The 26,448-nt window shown below is 41.1% G+C and overlaps 1 protein-coding gene across 7 annotated transcripts in view; it reads left to right on the top strand.

The window, feature by feature from the left end:
- Positions 1 to 548: 548 nt before the first annotated feature.
- The window catches only part of cfap74 (cilia and flagella associated protein 74), a 56,210-nt gene continuing 30,310 nt past the window's right edge, over positions 549 to 26,448 (top strand). For 4 of the 7 annotated variants that reach the window (XM_030734060.1, XM_030734064.1, XM_030734065.1 and 1 more), the window contains exons 1-18: positions 549 to 650; positions 902 to 991; positions 1,128 to 1,206; positions 1,454 to 1,618; positions 2,455 to 2,553; positions 2,644 to 2,748; positions 3,695 to 3,868; positions 4,158 to 4,268; positions 5,235 to 5,337; positions 5,532 to 5,689; positions 5,862 to 6,075; positions 6,185 to 6,352; positions 8,095 to 8,253; positions 8,354 to 8,472; positions 24,240 to 24,306; positions 25,122 to 25,211; positions 25,596 to 25,781; positions 26,085 to 26,205. In XM_030734060.1, coding sequence (XP_030589920.1) covers positions 910 to 991; positions 1,128 to 1,206; positions 1,454 to 1,618; positions 2,455 to 2,553; positions 2,644 to 2,748; positions 3,695 to 3,868; positions 4,158 to 4,268; positions 5,235 to 5,337; positions 5,532 to 5,689; positions 5,862 to 6,075; positions 6,185 to 6,352; positions 8,095 to 8,253; positions 8,354 to 8,472; positions 24,240 to 24,306; positions 25,122 to 25,211; positions 25,596 to 25,781; positions 26,085 to 26,205 — 2,200 coding nt within the window. In that variant the 5' untranslated portion in view covers positions 549 to 650; positions 902 to 909. Of the gene's footprint in view, positions 656 to 901; positions 992 to 1,127; positions 1,207 to 1,453; positions 1,619 to 2,454; positions 2,554 to 2,643; positions 2,749 to 3,694; positions 3,869 to 4,157; positions 4,269 to 5,234; positions 5,338 to 5,531; positions 5,690 to 5,861; positions 6,076 to 6,184; positions 6,353 to 8,094; positions 8,254 to 8,353; positions 8,473 to 24,239; positions 24,307 to 25,121; positions 25,212 to 25,595; positions 25,782 to 26,084; positions 26,206 to 26,448 lie in introns of all 7 variants that reach the window. The other 3 variants (XM_030734061.1, XM_030734063.1, XM_030734062.1) reach the window with 3 other exon arrangements.

A 26,448-nucleotide genomic window follows, 5' to 3' on the forward strand; every position in this document is an offset into this window, starting at 1 on the left:
TTCCCAGTGTATATCAGATGGGGTTGTGCATGCTTGACAAAAGATTTTGCATAACAGGGATTTATCATTGTCTCTGAATCAACTGAGATATTTTCCGCTCTCTGGCTTCTCGACTGATGTCAGGCCAGGGAAATAAAACAGTGAGAGGAAAGATGCACTGCTGAAAGAAAGAAAGAAAGAAAGAAAGAAAGAAAGAAAGAAAGAAAGAAAGAAAGAAAGAAAGAAAGAAAGAAAGAAAGAAAGAAAGAAAGAAAGAAAGAGTCATTTTGGATTAGAAAATCTTTAGAATCAGTAGTGTGAATGAGACGAGTGAAGGACAGCAGCACCCACAAAAGACTACATTACAGATGTTTTCATGCTAAATGAAAGTCTAGACGTACTCTTATAACGTCTGTGACTGTCTCCTATTCATTGCTACACAACGCCAAACTGGATGAGCTTGTATTTGAGCCTTTCTCGGGTATATTTCGTTGCTGGTTAGTATTTGTTGGACCCGGAAGGTTCGGGGGCGGCTAGACTCCGCCCCTCGCGTCACGTTTCCTTGGAAACAGTAGCAAACATGGCGAGCTACGCTTGCTCAGAGAAAAAGTAATTTTGAGAAGCTGTCTGAGCAAGAGAAAGAAAGACGAACTTAAAAAAGGAAGGAAAAAAAAAGGTAACAGCTTTGCAAATGTATTTATTTTTTATTGTAAGTGTGACACAGCCCAGACACTGCATTATTTTAGCATTAGTTGGCCCAAGTTTCTTGCTTTTCAAGCTAGCTCAACTAATAAATAAAAGACACGCCAATTTTCTTTTAGAAATATCAATACGGTTATTGAATGTTATGTTGCTTGGTAGAAATGTTAAAGGTTTTGTTAAACCTATAAGGCGTGTTGAGTGTTGTGTGCCGTTCATAAATAAAGTGAAATGGACGTAGAAGACAGGAGAAGCCCGTCTGACAGGTGTGGACCGCTGGATGTCCACCTCAGCCCACGTGAGGACACTGAAGGTAAATGACAGATCCCGTTGCTTCATGTAGTTTGCAAAATGAGACTTTAAGTCGCACAGATACCTGTGTTATTTAATCCATAACTACACAAAACAGCCTTGGGTTTAAGAGACTGGGATATGCTCATATATTTCAGATGGTCCAGGTGATGAGATCTTTAAAGCTGAAGATCCAGACCTTCCTCCTGATTTGGACTGGTTGGAAGAATTGTCTGAGTGGGTATTTCTTATTTTTTGTGAACCGTTAGACAGTTAAACCAAAATACCTGTGTTAATCCTTGATTTTTTTTAATCTTTGTGTGCATTGTAGACAAAAAAACAATAAAGTTCAGTTTGTGTTTTTAATTCCTGTGTTAATTAAAAGTTTGCTACATCGTATACCTCAATACATGCAGGCACTCTGTGAATAAGATCGTATCCCATAAGGAGCCTTTTTAAAACGTCATTTTGCATCTGCCCCAAGAGAGGACGACAGTGAAGGTGATGATGACGGTGACCTTGCGGTTATGGCTGACAGTGGTAAGAAGAGGAGTTATGCCGAGACAGCACGGATGTTCAAGCTGAGACGAAACCTCGACCAGCTGGACTGCTTTCACCAACAGAAGGAGCATGACGTGCTGAAAGCCAGGTCTGAACTTGGCACCGACAGACCTCTAGAGCTGCAGAAGCTCCTTACCTAGATAGATTTTTGTGAGCCTTTCTAGACGCTACAGAAACCAGTACCAGTAGAAAAGCTTGTTTTGTGAGAATTAAGGAAAAACACAAGCTGTTGCTCCGTCTTTTCAAAAAAAAAAAAAAAAAAAATTCCCTGTGTTGCTCCACTTTCCTTTGAGCCTCCTCTCCTCACACAAGGCCAATCATTTCTGTACCAACTGATTCTGCAAATTGCAGGAAATCATTTCAGCTGAGGAGAGGACATTTCTCATAATGTCCTCTCTCCCCACTTTTCTTCGCTCTTTTTATTTGTCTGCACCATGAACCATTGAGCACCTGATGGACTGTGATGCAGTTCCATGGAAAGTGTCTGTCATCTTCCTTTAGCGCAGAGCGTCAATGGTCAATGTGAAGTTATACTATAGCCACATTAAACGTGCGTTTAATGGAACCTAAGCGCACCTATATTTCAACCATCCTGCTGCGCTTGTCGTACCATGTGCCACAATTTTCTTTTTATGACAGCCTTTTGCCGCGGTCGCAGATTGTTGTGTCGCACACCATTAGACTGCAAAAGGAACATTGGGCAATTCAAAGCTGTTGCGGAGTGTGTCCACTCTCAGCTTTCCAATATCGTCATTAGATTACCTTGTTAGGCAAAAGAATTACCTCCCTGTTGTTGCAGTGGCCTCAAGGAAATCCATTAGCCTGGTGCTCTGAACACATTCCACTTTAACTGCCTTGAAAATGTTCACAATTTTGGTGTTTCTCTATGTCAGCACTGCAGCTTGTCTTCTTTATCTCGTGCAGAGAAAAGCGAAAACTCTGCCAACAGAATATTCAAAGTTTGTTGGAGCAGAGGGATAACTTGGAGAGAGAGATAGAACAACAGAAAGTGACAGACAACAGGTGAGTTTAAAATAAACCGACTAGTCTGTACTTTAGATTGATGCTTTTATTTTGTCTAAATTTGTTGTCTTTCCCTTTAAAATTTGTCAGCGTGGCTTTGTTTCGACTGCGTGCCCAGCATAGGCATCTAGGTGAAAGGCTGCAGAGCGAGGAGGAGCTCGAGGGCCACATCAGCACTGAGCTGAAGCAACTAGAGTGAGTCCAAGAGGAAAATAGGTCTTCTTCTTCTAACAGGCACTAGTCCTGTTTGAAAAGGGCAGCACCCTTATTTGCCTCAATTACACCACCTGCCTTGACACTGAGAGCAAACACAGAGGGTGGGAGATTATTTTGTAGCAAGAACATTGCTGCTGTTTACAATCGTCAGGATATAACTGAACTTCCTTGCTGTGTTTGGGTGTCTGATGAAGCTTCAAACTTAGGATATATTTTCCTAACTGGTCTTTGTGGATTGTATTTCAGTGATATCTGAGTAAAAACACACCCACAGGTCTGCAGACCCTTGAGTTTTTTTTTTCTTCAGTGCACTTTTTAGTCATAAAGCCTGGTTACTCGATACAGTATTAGAGGCTGTAAACAATTTTGCTGTGTGTAAAATCCGTAAGGAATCCTTTCTCACTCTGCTGTTAGGAGGTGTGGGTTTTTCTTGAGGGAAATCGCATCCTGTAATAGTTTCAATGCAGGTTTACAGTTTTTTAAAGAATCCTACAACCAGGTTTAAGCTCACCTCTCAGACCAGCTGGTTCTGCAGTTTAAAGAAATTTATAGAATAAATAAAAATGTTAAGCAGTAACCTAATGTACATCATAGCCACAAATCAAGCAGAAGTCTTAACTTGTAATAACCCAGCAAACCTTTTTTTTTTTCTTTTTTTAAATTTTTCTTTTGTTCTTTATCGGATTAGATTGAAATGAATGAATGAGGAAATGTTTGCTAGGAATAGTTTTGGTGATTTGCAGTGCAAAATGTCTGAAAGGTCAAACTGACTATAAAGTTTGGTCCCTCTATTTTACATTTTCAAAACTTGATCACAGCTTGTAATCAGTATATTTCTGTGGGTGGAGAAAAAAAAAATCAGTATGAAAACTGTCAAAACAGTCTGATTTTATTCCATCTGCATGCATTTGTCCTTGTTCCTCAGACTGGAGCTGAGTGAGGTGGAAGTTGAGCTTGGCAGGTGCTCCTTGCTCCGACGGGAGGTGCAGGAAGAGGAGCAGCGCTTCCAGGTTCTTAAAGCCCAGAAGGCAGCAGCAAGGATGCAGCGGGAGAGGAAAACCAGCCAGAACCTGCAACACAAGATGAAGAATCTGAGGGAGTATGGAAAACAGCCATATTTACCTTCTGAATGCTTGTTTTTTTTCCTAACTTTGTATGCTTATTATGCATAGAAAATTCAAAGTGATTTGTCATTATATGAATAACTAAGTATGATGCATTGCACATAACCTGAGTGAAATGCTTCTTGTAGCAACATTTTTGTTGCTGTTTAAAGTCTTTTATTTAAAGTGTGTGATTATTTTTATGAGACACCTCTATCACAAACCAGAAATACCCATGTGATGATAATGCTCTGTGTTTAAGTGTCTGTGATTCTGTTCTGATAGTAAACAGGCAGCCGTGCTAAAGAAAGAGGAGACGGAATGTCAGAAGAAAATCGAAGAGGGCCGGGCAAGCCGTAAAATAGCTGCCAAGTACTTGAAACAGACCATTAAAAGGTAATCAGCTTTTAAACCAATAAACAGGGTCAAAGAGGTAAAACGAAGATGTGAATTATCTCAGAGGACTCGTGGAGAGCTGACACGTCCTATTGATCATTTAGTCATACCGGCAAATTGTTTTACAAGCAGGGTAGACATGACACTTGAAAGAGCTCAGATTCATTACATTAGTGATCTAGCTGAAAGGGAATAGACAGCCAGATCTGAGCAGAAAAAAATCTATTAAAATCTTAATGTTTCTAAAAAAAAAACACTAAATACTAAAGCCAATCGATTCTGTTCTGGTGTATAATAATCCTGCGTGATATTGGATAAATGTAAATTTGAGTTTTGTTTACTCCTTTGTGTAAATGGAGTCAAGTCCAATTCAAAGGAATTTGATTCTATATTTTATTATTTGTTCATGTGAGCAAATACTACAAAATAAAAACTGCTGTCTGGAAAGCCAAAAACTCTGAGAAACAGCAAAAAGCCGCAACAGTTGACCTTGTGGACATGTCATTTCCATGCTATGAACACACAATTTTGACTAAGTCCTGTATAAACTGTATGTACAAATGTATGTAGGCTTATCAAATATGCATTTATCTGTGGCTGAAAATAATGTGGAAACATAAACTATTACTCAAAAAAAATTTTAAAATAAAAATTAAAAAAGAGAAAAAAGAAGGAAGTAAAAGAAAGAAAAAAAAGCTATTACTCGTCACACTTTTGATCTTCATTGGCCAGCTGGTCTAAAAAGTTATTTAATCTGTCAAAAATGAAGTTATACTTTTTTAAAAGATTTTTAAATATTTACGATCTAAGCTGAGTTCATTTCTGTCCTCTTGTTCTGCTTATCATGTCACAGATATCATGTCACATGGTTCAACCTCTGGGTTTTAACGCAAAGAAATTATAGCGTTTTCTGTCTGTACTGTATTTGACATTTGCGTGCTTAGCATGTGTCCCCGTTTCATTCAGGATGCATCAGCAAGAGGCTGAGAGGGAGAAGCAGAACCGGGAGTTACTGGAAAAGCGGATAGAGGCTGTACAGTCACTGAAAACGAACATAGAAGCGACCCAAGTAAGCGAGAGAACAGCATATGTCTCATCTTTTGTTTATTGCCGTATTTTCTGATTCAACATACGACTCAGAGCAAATTCTATAACTTAAGAGAAAATGTCTCTGTGTCACATCTCTGCCTTCAAACAATCAATTCAATCCTAAAGCCGCACGGGGCCAAATATAGCTTTATTCATCCGCCATTGTTTCCTTAGGAGAATTTACGGGTCCAACAAAACAGAGCCAGAGCAAACGCCCAGAAGAAAGAACAGCAACAAAGACAACTGAGAGAATCCCTGCAGGCCCAGGGCATCAACAGTATCAAACATATGCACCTGCAGAAACAACAGCAGGAGATAAAACAAAAAGAAGGGTATGTCCTCCCTCCTCTCCTCTCCTCTCCTCTCCTCTCCTCTCCTCTCCCACATGCAAGTCCTCCACTCCCACTCCATGCAGCAACGTGTGGGTGTTTTCTCTCACTGTGTGCTGAGGAATGCATGACCCCATTTCAGGATAATGCAGTGTTGTTGATTTACCCTTCTCAGGGAATTTGAGGAGAGTCAGAAGTCAAAAAGAGTGGAGATTGTTTCAAAGATCCTTCAGGAGGAACAACTGATAAATAAGAAGCAGAGGAAGCAGGCACTGCTGCCCAAACCCTCAACTACTGACAAGTTCCTATCTCTGAGGAGGGCAAGTGAGATGCTCCCGTACTACCTGGATCCCATTCCCCCATCAGCCACTGAGGAGAGAGACACAATTGTGAGAGGAATCTAAGATCTGAGATGCCATTTATGAAATGACTATTAAAAGGGCATTTTGAGCATGTATAATGCATCATGTCTGTTTGTGTGTGTGTGTATTTGTCCAGCAGATCAGAGATTTAGGTGACACCAGCAGCTCATCAGCATCGTCAGCTTGCTCTGATGCTGAGGACCTGGAGGAAACTGAGGACAGCGAGGAGAAAGTGGACCACCAGATCCGGACTGACAGCCTGGCCGAGCCTGAATTCTCTGGGCTCTGGAACCAACACAACAAGGTTCGCTAAAACAACAGCCAACCAAAAGCAAACCCATGCAAGCAGCTAAATTTAAACGTCCATAAATCACGTACCATTCAGCAGGCACGCCATTATTCTAAAGACTGCACTTGGAGACTCCTGCTAGATGGTGGGAGCATGTACATTAGACTGTTGGGATTTGTTGTGGGAATTACATGAAACTCCACATGGTCACTGTGAAGCTTATTTCTGGCAGGTGAAAAGAGATGCCATAAAACATACATACATCAGGTCAGCTGTGTAAAAAGTCAACAGTCAGGCCTCAGTGCAGAGGGAATGAGGAAGAGCTCTTTTTGAAGACTTGATTTATTTATTTTTTGGCATGAAATAGTAAATATTACGATTAAGCCTTAATGTGATTAGTCACATTAGAGAGAATGCTAGCCAATTTTTTTCCATTTCTGTTCAACCAATTGCAAGGCTTTCCAGCCATCATACTGTAGGTAATAGTTGATTGCATCAGAGTTGGCCTATAGTGAAAATTATGAGGCTGCTCCATGGGATTTGAAGGTAAAGGTGAGAGTTTCTACACTAGCTTATTGGCACGGAGGTGAGACTCCTTTCCGTCTAATCTGGCGCCCCGGCGCTCTCTAAATGTGGGGCGACAGACATCACTTCTCATTGTGCTGGTGCCTCTGAGTCCAGAGTGAGCACAGCGTTGCAGCTCGGAGGTCTGGGCAAGCGACAAGCCGAGTGGAAGTGATCTCTCTTCCTAAAGTACAGATCAGACTGATGCCCTCATCAAAGGCTACTTCTCAACACAGTCATAGCCAGCGCAATAGCAGAGCAGAGCAATATAACAGAGCTAAAGAGATGATTCATGTGGGGGAGAACGGTGATTTAAATGTCAACACTTCACTTTCTAACAAAGTTATAAAAGTGCTCTACAATACACAATAAAACATGGCAGGAAAAAAACTACAAAATGCTGAATAAGGAAAAACCACAGTGTTGCAGATAGATGTAATGTAGATAAATTAAAATGCTTTTCACAGTTTACTCATCAGCTTTTCCTCACATAACACAACATGAAAACTTTGACTCTTGATAAATGACAGTGGAATTGCAATGTAATAATATTTCTCAAAGCAAGGAATCAAAGGAGTACTTTGTCTTTGACACCAATATCTGAATCCAAAATGATATCCATCCATCCATTTTCTTCTGCTTATCCACTTTTGTTGGTGAGGGGGGGATATTATTTATGACACAAAAAATCATTTGTAATAAAGCTACTTTTAGTACGCTATTTTTAGAAGATTGTGACAATATGTACTGAGTACCACTGCTGAAAATCAAGTATTGGTAAGATATCCTTTATTAATCCTCACAGAGAAACTCATTCCCTTCATTTAATCCATCCTAACTATTAGTGCAGCCGGTACTCCAGCTGTAAGCATGGCCAAGGGCATGGTGATGGGAGAATTAACTTAGCATGTTTTTGATGGCAGGAGAAACTGGAGCCAGAGTGCTGCCTATATGTCTGTGCCCTTTAAAATAACCTCAGATATATTTTATCAGCATATATGTGTGATGATGTTGACATATCAGCAATAAGCTGTATATATAGAGACCGTAAGATATTAGATGTCCATTTTAATGGCTGACGTTGGAAAAACATGTGAGCCATGCAGTATGTTAGATATGTTAGACTGAATCCTGAAGTATTTTATAGTAGATTATTAAAACTCAGCAGTTTTTGCTTCCTTGTGTGGTTACAGAAGATCCCCAATGAGAAGACGACACTGGTGCTAACAAAAGTAAGGCAAGAAGAACCTCCAATGACGAGTGGAAAGCTCAACGTGACTGCTAAAAGAATTCTCGGAAAAGAGTTAAAAGGGCCTCCATTCAGGAGTAAGCCAGAGGTCATCCACTTCAAGGTACCATTCAACAGGTTTTTTTTGTTAAAAAGAAACAAACAAAAAATAAAAAAACAGGAGTTCATGTATTTATTGTTTGAAATGTTTTGGTCTATTTTAGGACTTTGAAGTGGGGAAAATGTATAAGAAGAAAATTGTCCTGACCAACATCAGCTACACCGTTAATAACTGCAAGTTCCTCAGGGTCTCCACTCATTTGAAGAGTTTTTTCACTATCAAGTAAGGTTTTCACTGTAGAGCCTGTAAACAGATAAACAGCACACACGGTTACATTGCATGTGCAACATTGAAACTTAATTGCTGCAAAACAAAACAAAAAAAACCCCACAATATTAAGGTACTCTCTACTAAATCTGTCAAGCAGTTGAATACTCCAGAAAACATAATGGGTGAAGCTGACGTTTTATGTTCTGGTAGTGTGCACTGACGCTCAGCAGAAAATGTTGCCATATGGATGTTGATTCCATTTTTTTCAGGATTACACAGTAGAAGAAGAAAGTCAGTTACTCCGGTTCTACAAATCATAGTGGAAAAATAAATCTCTGTGAGGGGGAAAAACCAACATACCATACGTAGAAGCCCACTAGAACCCAAACTGAATCCCAACTGAGGAAGATACGGATTTATTTATCTTACAGAGACGAGCGAGAGACAGCAGGAAAAAATGACAGCAGTGACGCAGTGATGTTGCTTCATGGTTTTGCTCATAGGTTAAAGTATTGAAGTAGTTGGGTAGCTCTAATTTAATTGTTTAAATCTGGTTTTAGAGACATAATTCTGATATTGTGACACTAGAAACTGATACAGTTCAAAAATCAAATATTAAAGGTCCTATGTGTTAAAGTCCATATGTGTTGAACCACTTCAATCATCATATGGAAACATCTGCTCGTGCATCACCAGTTAGCAACCACTTCTTGTCATTTTTTTTTTTTTTTTAAAGACGATGGAGTGGTCGTGAAAGCAAAGCCTGTCCTCCCACATATGGACGCCAGGTTGGATCACCACGCTCACAGATCTGCTTATGAGACTCAGCTACATGAGTCAGTCTATGTCTCTTCTATCTCTTCTCTATCAGCCTGCCAGCAGCCCACAGGCCGAGCAGAGATGCATTGTTCTCCAGGTCACTCACTGTGTATCACTTTCCCATCAGCTCTCCTGTGACTTGATGTGCATTCTTCATCTCTTTTCTTTCTGCCTGGCTGAGTTGAGGAGTCTCGCAGGCTACAGCAGGGTCAGCTTGAAAACTACTGATGCTGTTCTTGAGCCTTAGTGCAGGACCACTTGTCTGAACATATCACCTTCTACGTGTGAGTTCTCTGTTGCAATCTCACATGTAGAAAATGCACCTACGTACCACATGGGTGAATGGACACATACTGCATACTACTCATAACACCCACTCCCTTTCTAGTATCTTCCTCTTATTTGACCCTACAGTCAGTCGTCCCTATGATTTTATGTGTAGGTGCACAATTAGCTTCTGAAAAATAATTAAATAATGGAACTGGTCACATTAATAGAGATGACAACATTAATTTCACAATTTTAGACATTTTAGTTCTGCTGCACCTGTTTGTCAGTCATGTTATTCAAAATAAAATGAAAAAAAAAAAAAGTATTTACAGAGTATCAGTCACAATCCTTGCATATGTGTGGAAATTTTGAATCCATTAATTGTAACATAAACCCTTATTCAATTCAGTACATTCAGACTTTGTGTTAATACAACTTTACATGGTCTGATATGGCCTGTGCCTCATGGTGGCTAACCTCCCATTAACCATCATGATGCTACATGTCATGCTGTTGGATGGCCATCCTCCAAATCCTGGGCATTTTAATCACTTGGTGGCTCATTAAATTTGTTACAGGAAGACAGCTGCAAATCTGAAATAACCAGATGGTAGGCAATCTTCATAGCAACCTATTGTATAAGGTGAGGAAAATTTATTCAGGCAGATGCAAAGTAATAAAAATACAAGTGCTGAAGTAAAAAAAAAGGCTGTTAAAGTTAGTTATCTGTAACTTTACATCTGTTTGGTGGTGTTTTTGTGGTTCTACAAGTACTTTAAATTGAAGAATGCTATCTGGTTATAGTAACAACTGGGTTCATGGAGATCCAAACCTGTGTTACATACTAATGTCATGTTTCCATTAGTACCCACTCAGCATGAGTCGACTCGACTCGGCACGACTCACCACAGTCTTGTTTTGTTTCCATTGCAATTGAGGACCACCACAGTGTGGGTGCAGTTGATATTTGTATACGACTCAAAACACAACACAACAATGGATGAGATAGAGGCATAGCTACAACATAGCTAATGCCAGTTTACTATCATCATCGTGCATAAGTCCCCCATAAAATGTTTTAATGGATGAAGGTTATCATTGTTAAGTATTAACCCTATATCGCTGAACACGTTGTAATCGACTCAGTGTACTTCAAAAGTGCCGCCATTTGCGTACTTCAAGTAACAATTATCGTAATAACCCTATATTGGGTGTGAAGTGCAGTTTCTCGAATTTTTGTCCGATAGGACAAACGGTCGCATAATTACGGTAATTCAAAATTTCTTTGACAGCCGCCTCAGCGCTCAGTGTTAACCAGCTGTTCACGGCTAGTAGGGGCAGGTAATGGGTGCTTCAGTGGCGATTGCCTGGCAGTATAGGGTTAAAATATATATGCTGTGTGCATGTTTCAGATTGCAAAACTACCTCTGCAAAATCAGTGGCAAACAGTGGCATTCTGTTCTTCCGCGTCACATTTTCAGACCTCCTCGGATTGTGGTTACTAGTGGAAATGCCTACAAACTGTGCCAAGTCGAGTTGAGCCGCACTAATGGTAACGCGGCATAAGAGAGCTGTCTATCAGGACTTAGATGGGTGGTGTTAGCAAATTAATCTTTGAATTAATAAAAGGTCCACATTTTTCCAATTCCAAAATTTAAAACTAAAGAATTTTGCATCATATTTAGGGATTTGCAGGCCAAATGGTAGAAATTAGGTAAAAGTATAAATTTTACATCATGGTCATTGTTTGAGCAAAACAATAAAAATGCTCTCGGGTAATATTTCTTGGAGTGAGGCCCTTTATAAATTCACTGATGTGTTGACAAATGTTAACATAAACTATGTTTCAGCGTGACATAGATGAGAACTTTAGTAAAAAAATACATTACAGTGGCAAAAGTGTTCATTTCTCTCAGGCAGTTTAATGAGACTGCTGGCTTACTTGTGGTTCCTACAATGCTTAAGAGCAGAATGGGAGGCAGAGCCTTCAGCTTTCAGGCCCCTCCTCTGTGGAACCAGCTCCCAGTTTGGATTCAGGAGACAGACGCCCTCTCCATTTTTAAGATTAAGCTTAAAACTTATATTATATAAAACGTATCCACATTTAATCACTAGTTATTATTAATCTCGGGCTCTCTTCCACAGCATGTCTTTTGTCCTGTCTCCCTCACCTCAGTCCCAACCGGTCACGGCAGATGACTGCCCCTCCCTGAGCCTGGTTCTGCCGGAGGTTTATTCCTGTTAAAAGGGAGTTTCTCCTCCCCACTGTTGCCAAGTGATTGCTTATAGGGGGTCGTTTTGACTGTTGGGTATTCTCTAGGCTTTTACCTTACAATATAAAGTGCCTTGAGGCGACTGTTTCTTGTGATTTGGTTCGATATAAATAATATTGAATTGAAAATTGAATTGAATTGAATAGAATGTATTAAAAGGAATCTTGACTGTGAAAGCTTATAAAGGTTTTTGTATTAACATGAACGTCAGCAATTTAAATCTGGTATAAAACACTGTAGAGATCCTAGTTTTTATAATATCTGCCTGTGGTGCGGGCGGCCCAGGTTCACCCGTAGCCCTTTCCTGCGTGTCTTCCCCTACATCTCTCTCCCCACTTTCCTGTCTCTTTTCCCTGTGCGTTATCTAATAAAGGCAAAAAAAAAAAGGAATCCTCGGTTTTGCAAACTGAGTCATGCTCATACATCCTGACAAATTAATGCACCAGTTATACACCCTCCCTCTACTTTTCAGTCTCTGTTGTGTGTAATTATTCACACATAAAAGCACACAATATTGACATCAGTCGTGACAACCACAAAACTGTCATGGCTCACCCAGCTAAAAACATTAGCCCAGCTAGAGAGAGAGAAACACGAACCAGGAACACACTAGACTTTTTCACACCAGCCCATGGTTCCCTGTACGCCCCCTGAATTTCTAAAATTGGTTTCCTTTCCCCCGACACCCCCTGCCCAGCGTAGGTGCATTTGTGCCACAATGGGCTCTGATGTATCTTTTCACGACTGGTACAAAAACCACAACAGCCCAGGCTTGCCAGACTTGGTGAAAAGCCAGTGCATAAAATTTGTGTGTTTGCAGTTAGTGCCACGTCCTACCATGTTATTGCAATTGACTGGCTTAGAGGAAGACACCCCTCTGTGGTGTGTATGTTCCTGAGATCAGTTGTGAGAGAAAGCCATAGCCTGTAGTAGAAATGGTGGTACTCGACAGATACTGAGGGTGCGATCACACCTACAGTTTGTTTCATTTGGTTCAGTCGTTCGGAATTTTGTTACTGACAAAACTATTCACAGAAGTGACAAAGTAAAAGAGGAACTTTCAAACTCAACTGCAGTATCATTTATTGTCTACATCACACACTTATAGAGATTTCCACAATCCCAAAATGATGAACCCTGGAAGCAAACCCTTAAAAACACTTGAAACCTAAGTTGAAATTTGGTCTAATTAAACAGGAAGCTGGCTTAAATACAGAGACAACATTATCACTTGGACTGCTAATTAGTAAGCAGATCAAAAAGAACTACTATACGTGTCACTTGGCCTGTTCTTCGCAGTTTAGTCAATCTGTCTTTGAAAACCTAAAACCTCATTTCCACTGCATTGTAATGGACTTCACTATACTAGCTCTTATTCTGGCTTTTGGTTACTACCCAAAAGCTTTTTTTTTGGTACCACCTCAATCATGTTAACAAGGGATCTGAGCCAATACAGAAAAGTGACCTGAAAACATAGATCACTGATGGGTCAGAGGGGATCATCACTAAAATTTTCACGTCTGCACAAAAGGCTGTCCGATTTTGGATATCAGACTCCTGTTTTACATCCATGTATTGTCTGGTTGTTTTCAGCCTTTTTCTGAAGTAAAGTTTGCCTTCGTGTGGCAAGTCTGTGTTTCTGTGTTTGTGGCGCACTTTTATTATTTTTTCAAACCTCCCTGGCCCTATGTGAAAAAGTAATTGTCCCCTTTGTTAAATCATGAATTAACTGTGATTAACCAGATTTTTTGGAGTTCAGTTTGACTAACCACACCTAGGCCTGAAAAGAAAACCACTGCTGACCAAAAAGAACACAAAGGCTTATCTCACATTTGCCAAAAAAAACATCCTGATGTTCCCCAAGACATTTGGGGAAATATTTTGTGTACTGATGAGGCAAAAGTTGATCCTTTTGGAAGGTTTGAGTCCCGTTACATCTGGTGTAAAACTAACACAGCATTTCATAAAAAGATCATCACACCAAGAGTTAAGCATTGTGGTGGTAGTGTCATGGTCTGAGGTTGCTTTGCTCCTTCAGGACCTGGACGACTTGCCGTAATTGATGGAACCATGAGTTCTGCTCTCTACCAGAAAACCCCACAGGAGAATGTCCGGCCACCACTTCATGCCCATCATTAAAAAACTTTACCTTTGTCTAATATTAAAATTAGTTTGAACTAAAACGTGGGACAATTACACTATTGACAAAAGTATTCGCTCGTCTGCCTTCACATGCAACTTGAGTGAGTCCTGTTCATAAACTATAGGTTTTAATATGATGTCGGCCCACCCTTTGGAGCTGTAATAGCTTCAACTCTTCTGTGAATGTTTTCCACAAAGTTTAGGAGTGTTTATGGGAATTTTTGACCATTCTTCCAGAAGCACATTTGTGAGATCAGACACTGATTTTGGACGTGAAGGCCTGGCTCACAGTCTCCGCTCTAATTCATCCCAAAGGTGTTCTGTCGGGTTGAGTTCAGGAGTCTGTGCAGGCCAATCAAGTTCTTCCACATCAAACTCACTCATCCATGTCTTTATGGTCCTTGCTTCGTGCATTGGTGTGCAGTCATGTTGGAACAGGAAGGGGCCATCCCCAAACTATTCCTACAAAGTTGGGAGAATGAATTTGTCCAAAATGTCTTGGTATGCTGAAGCATTAAGAGTTCCTTTCACTGGAACTAAGGGGCCGAGCCCAACTCCTAAGAAACAACCCCACACCATAATCCCCCCACCAAACTTTATACTTCGCACAATGCAGTCAGACAAGTACCCTTCCCCTGGCAATCACCAAACCCAGACTCGTCCATTGGATTGCCAGATATAGAAGTGTGATTCATCACTCCAGAGAGCACATTTCCACTACTCTAGAGTCCAGTGGCAGTGTGCTTTTACACCACTGCATCCAACACTTTGCATTGTGCTTGGTGATGTAAGGCTTGGATGCAGCTGCTCAGCCATGGAAACCCATTCCATGAAGCTCTCTATGCACTGTTCTTGAGCTAATCTGAAGGCCACATGAAGTTTGGAGGGCTGTGGTGATTGACTCTGCAGAAAGTTGGCGACCTCTGCGCACTATGCACCTCAGCGTCCATTGACCCTGCTCTGTGATTTTATCGGCCTACTACTTTGTGGCTGAGTTGCTGTCGTTCCCAATCACTTCCACCTTATTATAATCCCACTAACAGGTTACTATGGAATATTTAATAGTGCGTAAAGGCTAGCTGCACTGTTGACTGATGCTCATAAAGGATAGGATGCTACCTGTTTTGCAGGTGGCATCTTATCACAGTACCATGCTGGAATTCACTGAGCTCCTGAGAGCGACCCCTTCTTTCACAAATGTTTGTAGAAGCAGTCTGCATGCCTAGGTACTTGGTTTTATGAATTTAGGTGATTGGAACACCTAAATTCAATAATTTGAATGGGTGAGTGAATACTTTTGGTAATATAGTGTATGCAAGAAATCAGAAATGGAGCAGATATTTTTCACAACATTGTAAGTCACTGCACTTTCACATATTGTACCACTGCTATGGTGATCAGGTAAGAATTTCTTCTACATTGAAGGGGCATCTTTTGTGGTAGAGAAAGGAGAAAGTCCATATGAGCCAAATTGAGCTCTCCTGTGCAGTAAAACATTAGCCTTTTTTTTCTTCTATTTTTCCCATTATGATGCAGCAGCATACAATCAGAACCATCATTCAAAGTCAGAGTTACAGTATTGCACAAGCAAAATAGGATCCTACCTCAATAAGAGAAAAGTTAGTGCAGTTACTATCCATCCCGGCTTAAAACCAAGATGACCCAAGAAATCCTTCATAGCTCAGATCTGCTTTGTAAATTATATGTATTACTCTTCAGTGTCTTCAGTATTATTTTCTTACATTTTATTTCTGTAAAATATGGTCTTTTGTGGCTTCAGTTTGTTTTGATTTGTGTTTTTGTGACTGTATTTGTACTTAACAGTAGCTCTCAGCATACTATATTTGATTGACATTAACACTAACAGTCAGACCACAGCATGAGACACAACACAACAAGGCTAACACAGAATCCTGTTAATTAGCAATTAATCTGTCCTGCTGTCAATGCAGGCTACCTAAAGCATATGTTTATACTTAAGCCTAGTTTTCTGTGTTTTACACGCACAACTACAGCGATTGTGTATAGTATATAGTAATTACAGTGTATATCGTATAGTATACAGTGTATACATGTATAGGAGCTGCTGTGGCGCTACTAAGATGTACTGCTCAGGCTTCTGTGTAGACATGGCTGTATATTTTAGGCACACTATGAGGTTGTAATTAGACCTGTGCAGAGTCAGCAGTACTTACTTTTGAACACATGCTAATGAGCTCTAAACTAACCTGCTGACGGTAAGTAAGCAAGTAGTAGAAATGTCTCATTTGCAGACTTGTGTTGGTCATAGTCCAAAGTATTTAATTGTGGCCTGGGGATGGCACTGGAATAGTTACTGAATCAGAGACCCAGCTCATTAGAGATCATCCTGCTGCGACAAAAAAAATATATATATATATATATATATATATATATAATGGCAACCCATCCAACAGTTCTGGAGACAATTCATCCATATTCTGAAGCAAAAAATAGTCCCACACCTATCGCCACCCATAAATGTCAACCTTATGGTGACACCTGGGGAGAGTCACTAAAGTCAGTAGATTTTATCTTCTAAGGACGCTTAAATGTTTGTATGTCAGTACAGTGTTTATAAAATGCTGTCAGTGGCAATGAAACACTAATGTAGAGAGCCTTTGTTGCACCCACTGCAAGGCTTAGAGGAAAAGAGAAGGATTCTTTAGATACTAATAACACATTTGAAATGACCTTTTGTTATGATTTAGAATTTATTTTTGACCACATAAAGGATAACTCCCATCATCAGCCAGACAAAGACAGATTCGAAAGCATAGATCAAATCTTGCAAACAATAACATAAGTATTAACTGTTTCTGTTACTAGTAGAGCTTTCTTTGATTGCTATATTCAAAACAGCATGCTGTCAGATTTAGGTTTGTCTGAATGCCTTACATTCAAACTTAGAATTTCATATTCTCTTCTAAAAGTGCTCCATCCCCTCTTTTGATTTCTCTAAAAGATTTTTTAACTGTGTAGTAGAGCAACCTTTGACAGCCTTATGTATAATGCTTGTATCCAATTGAAACCATTAAGCTGACAAAGTTAGTTTCATATTCTCAATTGCCCGAAAACTGTCAGAGTTCATTTCAGTGACTGACATGAGAAAAACCACACTGCACTTAACTGAGTTTGTTGTTTTATTAATCCCTCTCTTGGTAGTCCTTCTGGGTCTGTCCATAAAAAAAAAAAGATGAATATGAGCATCAGTCAGTGCTGCAGTTAGACTTTAAATTCAGTGACAGGCCCGTGTTTATTTCACCCATCCACTTCAGTGTGTTTTCAAGCAGTTTCACTTTGGTTTCTGATAGATGAAAAAATATAACCCGCTCAAAGATTTGGAAAGTCAGCCTAAAAAAGTTTCTGCTTTCATACGTTGTCTAAAAGTATGAAAAGAATTGTGCATGATTGTGCTTTGTAGCCACCAGATGTAAAGAGAACCAGATTTCACTTCAGAAAAATTAGCACAAGAGCAAGATTATTCAAGTACTATTGACACACATCAGACGGAGTTTTCATGGTTCTCAGTAGATTGCTTTCAGAAGTGGGTGAGTGTGACTATGAGAGTGTTTTAGCTATGCTGAACTGAATTATGGACAGAGAGTGCTTATTGATTTACTATAGTAGACACCAATGGGGACAAGAATGTATAATTAAACACACAGTATAGTCAGTACTACTGTATAACAAAGCTTCACCACCTCAGTCCTCTTCAGCAGATATTACAGGATAAAAACTGTACAGTATGGCCTCATTTGAAGCAGTTTATATAGGGCTGTAGCAGGCTTTTTCAAAGACATTCAGAATTTAATCCCAAGTGAACTGTTCTATTTTCCTTCATATCCCTTCATACCAACTGTCTTGAAGCTAGGAAGAATAGCACCAATAAAGTAGGAAATCTGACCAGAAAAAAAAAAAAAGATGAATGTGCAATGTGACATTTACTACCAGATTTACCCAGGTGGAGTTCTTTCATAGATTTCCAGATCACAGTGGTGAGCTGGATGACCGCTTCAGCCAGGCTGCTCCAAGTTTTTCACCTGGCAATTGGACCAACAACTTCAAACAACTGGCTTAAACCAAATGGAATATCCCCTTGCTCACTAGATTTGATGATAGCACATATTGTTATACTGTGGTTAGAGACTGTGGTCTGTACTAAGACCCTCTTTTCTCAGAATGGTGGCTCAGATTCAGAGCAATCATGCGGTCTCTCCAAACATGAACTCTGCTAACATTAGTCTACTTCTTAAACCAGGCAAAGACCCCACACTCCCATCCAGCTACAGGCCAATCTCTCTGATTAATGTAGACCTTAAAATAATTTGCAAAGTCCTTGCCAGAAGGTTAGAAAAAATCACTCCATCTATTATACATCCAGACCAAACAGGTTTTATCAAGGGTCGGCACTCTGCCAATAATACACGCAGACTGATAAATATAATAGATTACTGTTCTATTAATAAATTAGAAACCACAGTTGTCTCTTTAGATGCAGAGAAGGCATTTGATAGGGTAAATTGGAAATTTCTGTTAGCAGTTCTACACAAATTTGGATTTGGTTCATCCTTCAAAAACTGGATCAGAACATTATACAGCTCTCCAAATGCACGTGTTAGAACAAATGATCTTATTTCCCAAAGCTTCAGTCTGCAGAGAGGCACCAGACAGGGCTGCCCGCTTTCTCCTTCACTCTTTGTCATTTTCATTGAACCACTAGCAGCAACAATCCGACAAAATGTAGATATTAAAGGAATTCAAACAGAAAACACAGACCATAAGATAAGCCTTTATGCTGATGATGTATTACTTTTCCTTGAGAACTCACAAACTTCTCTTCTAAAAACAATCACACTTATAGATAAGTTCTCATCTATATCAGACTACTCCATCAATTGGAGTAAATCAAACGTTTTACCTCTAAATTGTAATTTTCAGAACACCACGACCACCTCACTACAATCTGGCAATATTAAATATTTAGGTGTTAATTTTTCCCCCAGGCTGTCAGACCTGGTACGGTTGAATCATATTCCTCTATTAAAAACAGTAGAGGATGATCTCACACGTTGGAACTCTCTACCTATATCTATCATGGGGAGAGTTGCCACAGTAAAAATGATGATTTTGCCTAAAATCAATTATTTGTTTTCACTGATCCCTAATAAACCTTCTGTTGCCTGGTTTAAATCTCTAGACTCAAACATTTCAAAATTTTTGTGGAAAAATAAAACCTCAAGAATAAGTTTAAAAACTTTACAAAAGCTAAAATGCAGTGGTGGTCTAGAACTCCCAAACCTTTATCACTATTTCTTAGCCAATAGATTACAGTATATTTCAAGATGGATCAAATCGAGCCCTTTAGACAGCCCATGGCTGGATTTAGAACAAACATTCTGTGGAAAAGTGAAAATCTCTGACTTACCTTTCATTAGCGTCAGTATTAAACATCATAGCGGTTTTAAAAGTCTTAACATAAACACCTCTCTGACAGCCTGGTGGGAATTCTTAAAGATAACAAAGTCTTCACTTATCCCATGTGAACTGACACCCATTTGGAATAATCCAGATATATGTCAGAAAAAAACAGTACTGAACTTCTCAACATGGCAAGAGAAAGGAATAAAGAATTTAGAACATGTTATTCACAATGGGACCTTTATTTCATTTGAAGAACTTATTTCCAAATATGAAATTAGCAATAGCAAATTTCTCGAATACCAGCAGTTGAGGTCTATCATACAGGCAAGGTTTAATTTAAATAATTTAAAATTAGAAACCCCTGTACTGGTAACAGAATTTCTAAATCTTTATACCCCTAAATTACTATCAAAAATATATAAGTTATTATTAAAAATTAATGATTCAATATCCCTCCCAACTACAAAATGGGAGCGAGATCTTTCCATTAACCCAGAGGAAAACTTCTGGACACAGATATGTTTAAACACTTTCAAAATGACTAAAAGTCCGAATTTACAACTTATACAATACAAAACTCTCCATAGAATACATTATACAGGACACAGGATGTTCCAAATGGGCCTCAGAGACACAAATATATGCACCCACTGTTCAGGCAACCATACTGAAAACTATATGCATGCAGTTTGGTCTTGTACACCTGTTCAGAGGTTCTGGCAGAGGATATGTGAGGAATTATCCACATGTTTTAATTGCGATATCCCAACATCACCAAAACTGTGCATTCTAGGTGATTTAAGTGAATTAAACATGGAAACAAATATATCACACATAGTTCTTACTACCTTATGCATCGCTAAGAAAACTATCCTCATGAATTGGAAATCAAAAAATGATTTATGCGTTACTCACTATAAGAATCTACTTTTAGACCACATTAGTCTGGAAAGAATGTCTGCCACCTCTAAAAATCAACTGGCAAAATTTGAATCTCTCTGGTCCCCACTGATCAGCTCCATCGCATGATGGGGGTGACGAGCTGTGGTCTAGTTTCATGGCGCACCCGGTAGGTGGCTGGGGGTGGGCCGGGGGGGCCTGGGTGTCTGATGGCTCTGGCCTGGAGGCGGTGGCTACCGTTTTGTGGTTTCTGTGTCCGGGCCCTGGTTGTTGGTGGTGGGGACTTGGATGGTGCTCTTATGGTCGTGGGGTGTGGGGCTCGGGGTCCCGTGGTGGCGGTGCTGGCCCCGTCCGGGTGGCCGGCTTCCTCTGTGGGGGCCGGGGTGCGGGGGTCGGGGCCCTGGTGCCCGGGGTTGCCCGTTTCCAGGCTGGGCCCCTCCCTGCGCTGGAGGGGTCTGTGCCCCCTTGGGCGCGCCGCCGTGTGGGGTGGGTTGGCTGTGTCGGGGTGTCTGGCTGGCATTCCGGGATTCTGGGTGCCCTCCCCCATGGGGTGGTGGGGCGCTCAGGTGAGGGAGCAGCAGTTGCCCCACACGGGGCCGGTTGGTTCTGACTCAGGACCACTGTGTGCGTGTGTGTGTATGTGTGAGTATGTATGTGGGGGTGTGTGTCTGTGTGTGTGTGCGTGTGTGTGCGTGCGTGTGTATGTGTGCGTACGTGCGTGTGTGTGTGTGTGCGATATTTGTTGTCCTTTGTATGCATGTGGGGTGTGTGTTGTGTCCTGTTTGCAGTGGGGGCAGTGGGTGCCGGCCTGGAGTACGGTGGCGTCCTGGGGGTGCGGTCACTTCAGGCCCTGGACCTGCCTTCCCTGGGCTGCGGGGGGGTGTAGGGAACTGGGGTGCCTAGTGAGCCAGTAGCTAGCTGGCTCTCTTCCTCCGGGGGGTAGTCCTCTGCCTCCCGGTCATATTTATCCTGGCCCCTCCCCTCCTCCCACTCAGTTTAACATCACAATATGCACACATAGGTTCTCGGGGGTGGGGGGCTCGTGCTGCAGTGAGTAGGGCCATCACCTCGGCTCTGCTCGCTGTGCTGCGTGATGTCCCACTCCTCCTTTTTTAATTGCATTATACAGCTCACAACACATCATAGTACATATAGGGCCTTGGGGGGCAGGTGTGTCACACAGTGGTTAGTGGGTGGCACTGCTGAGGTGGCCCCACTTGTCTGTTCACTGCTGCCTGCACCTCAATTTTATTTACATTTTAGACATTGAGGGCCTTGGGGGGACAGTGTGGATGGGCGCTGTTATTCAGTGCTCATATTACATCTGTCCCTCCAATTTTAAAAGCACTGTAGTTTTCACACAGCCATACACATTCTTCTCAGTACATACATTCACATCACCCCCCCAACACGCTGAGTGGGAGGAGGGGGCGGGCGGGCCTTCTCACACCCCGGTTCCATGCACCCCGCCTGGGATGGGGACTGGCTCATTGTTCGGGGCTGGGTTGGCTGCTTCCCTGGGTTGCCGCTGGCTTGGTGCTGGTACCCGCTCTCCCACATTAGGTGTCCATGTATGTTACATGTGCGTATGCATGAGTGTGTGACTGGTGCATGCGAATGTGCGTGCGTGTGTATGTGCGTGTGTGTACATGAGGGAATGACTGGTACGTGTGTGTGTGTGTGTACGTGCGTGCTTGTGAGAGTGTGTGTGTGTGGACAGCTGGGCCTGGGTTGGTGGCTTGCCAAGCCTTGGCACCGGTGGGACACGGAGGGTGGGAGTTACCCCTCCCTACCGCTCCACGCTGCTCCCCACTGGTCGTCACTGCCGCCCCTGGGGTGTGGGTGCCCGTGGGTCCCGGGATGTGTGGCCGGATGTCTCGGCATGGTTTTTGGCCTGCTCCCTTGGCGGCCGTGACCTGGGGGTGGCTTGGGCCTCTTTGGCGCGTGGGGGGGCTCTGCCGGGTGTCGGGCTGCTCTCGGGCGCTTGGGGCCTCGGGGGCCGCATGCCTGGCTCGTGCTGGGGGTGCCGGCCTGCCGGGGGGGGTGGGCTGCCCGTCGTCTCTGGCTCTCTGGACTCTAGCCCCTGGATTGTGGGGGTTCCGTCTGTAGCCTCCCTCCTTCCTCTTCTGGGGAGTGTACGCGGTTGCCATCGGGATGTGTGGCCCCAAGTCTTCTGAGCTCCTGTGCTGTGGATGGCCTGGGTCCCCTGGGTCCTTCCCTATCTGCCTCTGGATCGCGGGGGGCATGGTTGCAGTTTCTCGCCCTCATTATCGAATACATTGCATGACAAAGGCGCATACACACACATTACTACAAACAATAAACTTGTGTGTGTGTGTTTGTGTGTGTGTGTATATGTAGGTGCATATGGGTGTGTGTATGGATGTGTGTGTGTGTGTGTGTGTGTGTGTGTGAGTATATCAACCCCTTTTATTTTTTTTATTTTTTATTTTTTTTCTATCTCCTTTCTTCCTTTTCTCCCCCCCCCCCTTTTCTCCCCCCCACCTCTTGTTCTTGCCCCTTCCTTGTTGCCTGTCAGACTTGGCATGAATAACTAAATAAAAAGATAAATAAATAAAAATAAAATTGCAAACATTAACAAGAAGAGCCTATAGGAAACATATAGAGCTGTTCTTGTCAAAGCAAATATGTTTGGTACATCAGTGCATTCGGATCATCATTCCGATTGTGAAAGATGCCAGACATGACAGGCTAAAAAAAAAAAAAAAAATAGAGACTGTGGTTTTACTGTACTTTTTAGTGTAGTATTTTTTTTTTAGATGTTGTTGTTTTTAGATGTAATTTTTTTTATGTATTCAGATATTCACAAGGCAGTGCAACCAAAAAAAAAACAAAAAAACAAAAAAACATGAACATAACTTGGAAAAACAAAAAAAACTCTCACGGCACAGGAACATGCTACCAAAAAAAAGAACGCAACATGAGCTCATGTTAACAGAAAGAAAAATGTAATATTCTTTGCCCTTCTTCACAGAATTAAAAAAAAAAACTGAAATGAGGCAGAACAAGAAAAACTTGAATCTGTTTAGACACTCAGCTTTTGTCTTTTCAGACGAAGACATTAAGTTGGCACTGAAGAGATCTCACCTGCAAACAAAAAGCCAGCTGTGGGGTTACATTCAGATTTAAGTTTACTATCACAGTAACAGGAAAATACTATTTCTAACAAAAAATAAACCTAACAAAAATTAGCTTGGTATCCATTATATTCTCTAACTGTAGCTGATTCCTAATTATGCTCATAGTTGCATGGTTCTAACTTTCTGTTTATTTATTGAATTTTGAAAACTCGCCTCGCTTCCCTGGCCGGCTGCCTGCTGTATCCGTATTGATCGGCCCTCTTCTCGTGTCTCCTGAAGGGCAGCAAGTTGTCAAGCTCCTCGGGGCAGCATTAGGGTTGGCGCAAACATGTGCTCTGAGATACACATGTTGCTTTGAAATAGCTCACAGTCCTCGTGTTTGTTTTCTTATCTGAAAATAGACTTTTTGGTTTCTCTTATGGTTTACTGTGCAATATAATAAGAATTATATGCTGAAAATTATTGAACCACTGCATTCCAAATTGCAGGGCTTTCATATGGTATAGTGGATTTTTGTTTTCTTTGGTGTGCCAAATGAGCATCAGGTTGACTTTTAACCTCAGTGTATTCATTATGGTTCAGTATTTTATCTGAACTGCTAATCTTTTGTTGGAGAGAGCAAATTTGAATCATGTTTTATAGTATTGCTGTCATCAGAAGGCCAGTAAGCCATGCTTATTGGTACTGCTTTACTTTTTGTTGCTAATCACACATTTCTTTATACCTCTGCCCGTGTTTTGCAGTAATATTCATCTGGTAATACATCTCACTTTTTAAACTTGCAAAGAAAAAAATTTAAATAATCACCAACTTCCTGTGTTTTGTGTTTCAGCTTCCAGCCTCCTGCTTCCTTATCCACTGGAATGTCCTGTGACATGCAGGCTATTTTCCAGCCAATGGTTTGTAACATCATTGCTGTTTTTAAACGTCCATACTTTCCTTTCATTCCTAACACATTACCCAATCCATATCAGTATAGATATCCAGCATGACTTTTTTTCCCCCCCATTGACCTCTGATGTGTTTTCACAGTGTTCCTTTGATTTTTGCAGCAGCAGCAGTGTGTATAATATGAGCCTATAGGTATACAGCTGTGAAGCAGTGCCTCTAATTTTGTTGCTTAGAAATGCTCTTACAGCAGGTGGATATTTTTTGCAAGTCAGTGTTGCTGCTTCCTAATTTGCCTTATATGTAATGACTATGAGGTTGTCAGGGTGGCTCAGGAGGTAGAGCAGGTCATCTACTAAGGTTGGTGGTTTGATACCTGACTGCTCCAGCTTGCATGCCAAAGTATCCTTGGGCAAGATACTGAAACCCGAGTTGCTCCCGATGCGCTCATCGGAGTGCAAATGTCTGCACGAATGTTAGACAGAAAGCACTTAGATGTAGAAGTGTAGGAAAAAAAAGTGTGTGGGTGAATGAAGACGTATGAAGTGCTTTGAGTGCTCAAGTAGAGTAGAAAAGCGCTATAAAAACCAGTCCATTTTCTGCAAAAATATACCATATGTGTCAAGTGTCTTTCTCAAAATGCTGAGCTATTCCATCAAGAGGAGTCATCTTATTTAAGATTTGGTTGCACGGCTTTTGCAGCAATCAACTCGTGTAACTCCTCCACTGCCCTACTCTTTGCTTTAGCGTCAGACTTTCTACAGCTTAGTCAAACATCAAGCCTTTGTTTTTGCTTACCAGCAAATCATTTATCTGATCCCTGCAGATCAACGAGGACTTGGAAGGAGAGCTCCATTTTGCATCGGCTCTGGGTCCCTTCTCTGTGCCCGTCAGATGCACCGTAAAGAAATGTATTGTGAGTAGTATGCTACAGCTAAAATTATTGGCCATTACAAATGACTACTAATTTTGGTAGTCATTTGTCATTTTTCGCAAGGTTGTGTCTCATCTCTTTGTATAATTTTTGTCATTTGGCATTGCTGTAGCTTTTTACCCTAATAATTCATTAATAATTATTATTTAAGAAAATAGGAAAAATAATTTTTGGCTAAAATGGAATCTGGCACGCTGCACAATTATTGTCACACAACAAGAAACAACACTGATTGGCAATTTATTCATGATTGCTGTCTTATTTAATCCGTTTTCTGTGTATTAATGTATGTAAAACTATGTACTTTGGCTAGCATCTGTTCACCGACAGTGCTAATTACAGAATGTGACTATACTCTTTCTCTAGCTGGAGGTCGACAGCCAGTTCATTGACTTTGGTTCGCACGTCGTGGGCCACACTATTTCACGGACCATCACACTGACCAACAAGGGTGCACTGGCCACCCTTTTCAACCTGGACACCTCCACATGTCTCAGTCCAGAAACTAGCTACGTCCAAATGCCACCACAGGTCTCTGCCAACACATGCAAGGTCAGATATTTATCTGGACAGTAAGAGCTGCTGTTTCTTGGATACCCTAAGGGAGAGATTGCAATACAGCAATATAAAAGTAAATAGTTTACATTTCTTTCTCCTTATATATTGTACTGTACACTTAACAAGCAAAAAATAATAAACCCCCCCCCCCAAAAAAAGGGGATTTATTATTTTTATATGAGAGAATTCTAAAGCTTCTGCATTGTGATATCTAAAACTATGTCTCAAGATTCTGGGTAGAAAGTACTATGGGTAGAAATAAATGAATATATTTGCTTGTTTGTTTGGCTGAAAAAGACATCCAGTCAAAACATAGCATCTAACAACCAGAACAGCCCTGAATCCACTGATGCTGGAGATGTCCAATCAAAGCAACAGAGTCAGGAGCTCTCTGCGGGATTACAGCGAGAACAGTCAGGTAAAATATGGACACACACACACACACACACACACACACACACACACACAATAATTATCTAACACAGTTTGTCTCCTGAACTAGAAAAACTGAAACCTGAACATAATAATATGAATTAAATACTGGGCACTGTGTCCTTCTTTTTCCAACTGTATTGGCATGTGTTGCAAGAGGAAAACACACTGCCAATACAGTACAGGAAGGACACAGTACAGGAACAGTAGTTTTTGATTCCAATTATAG

Source organism: Archocentrus centrarchus, chromosome 7 (genome assembly GCF_007364275.1).
Source record: "Archocentrus centrarchus isolate MPI-CPG fArcCen1 chromosome 7, fArcCen1, whole genome shotgun sequence".
Taxonomy (NCBI): Eukaryota; Metazoa; Chordata; class Actinopteri; order Cichliformes; family Cichlidae; genus Archocentrus; species Archocentrus centrarchus.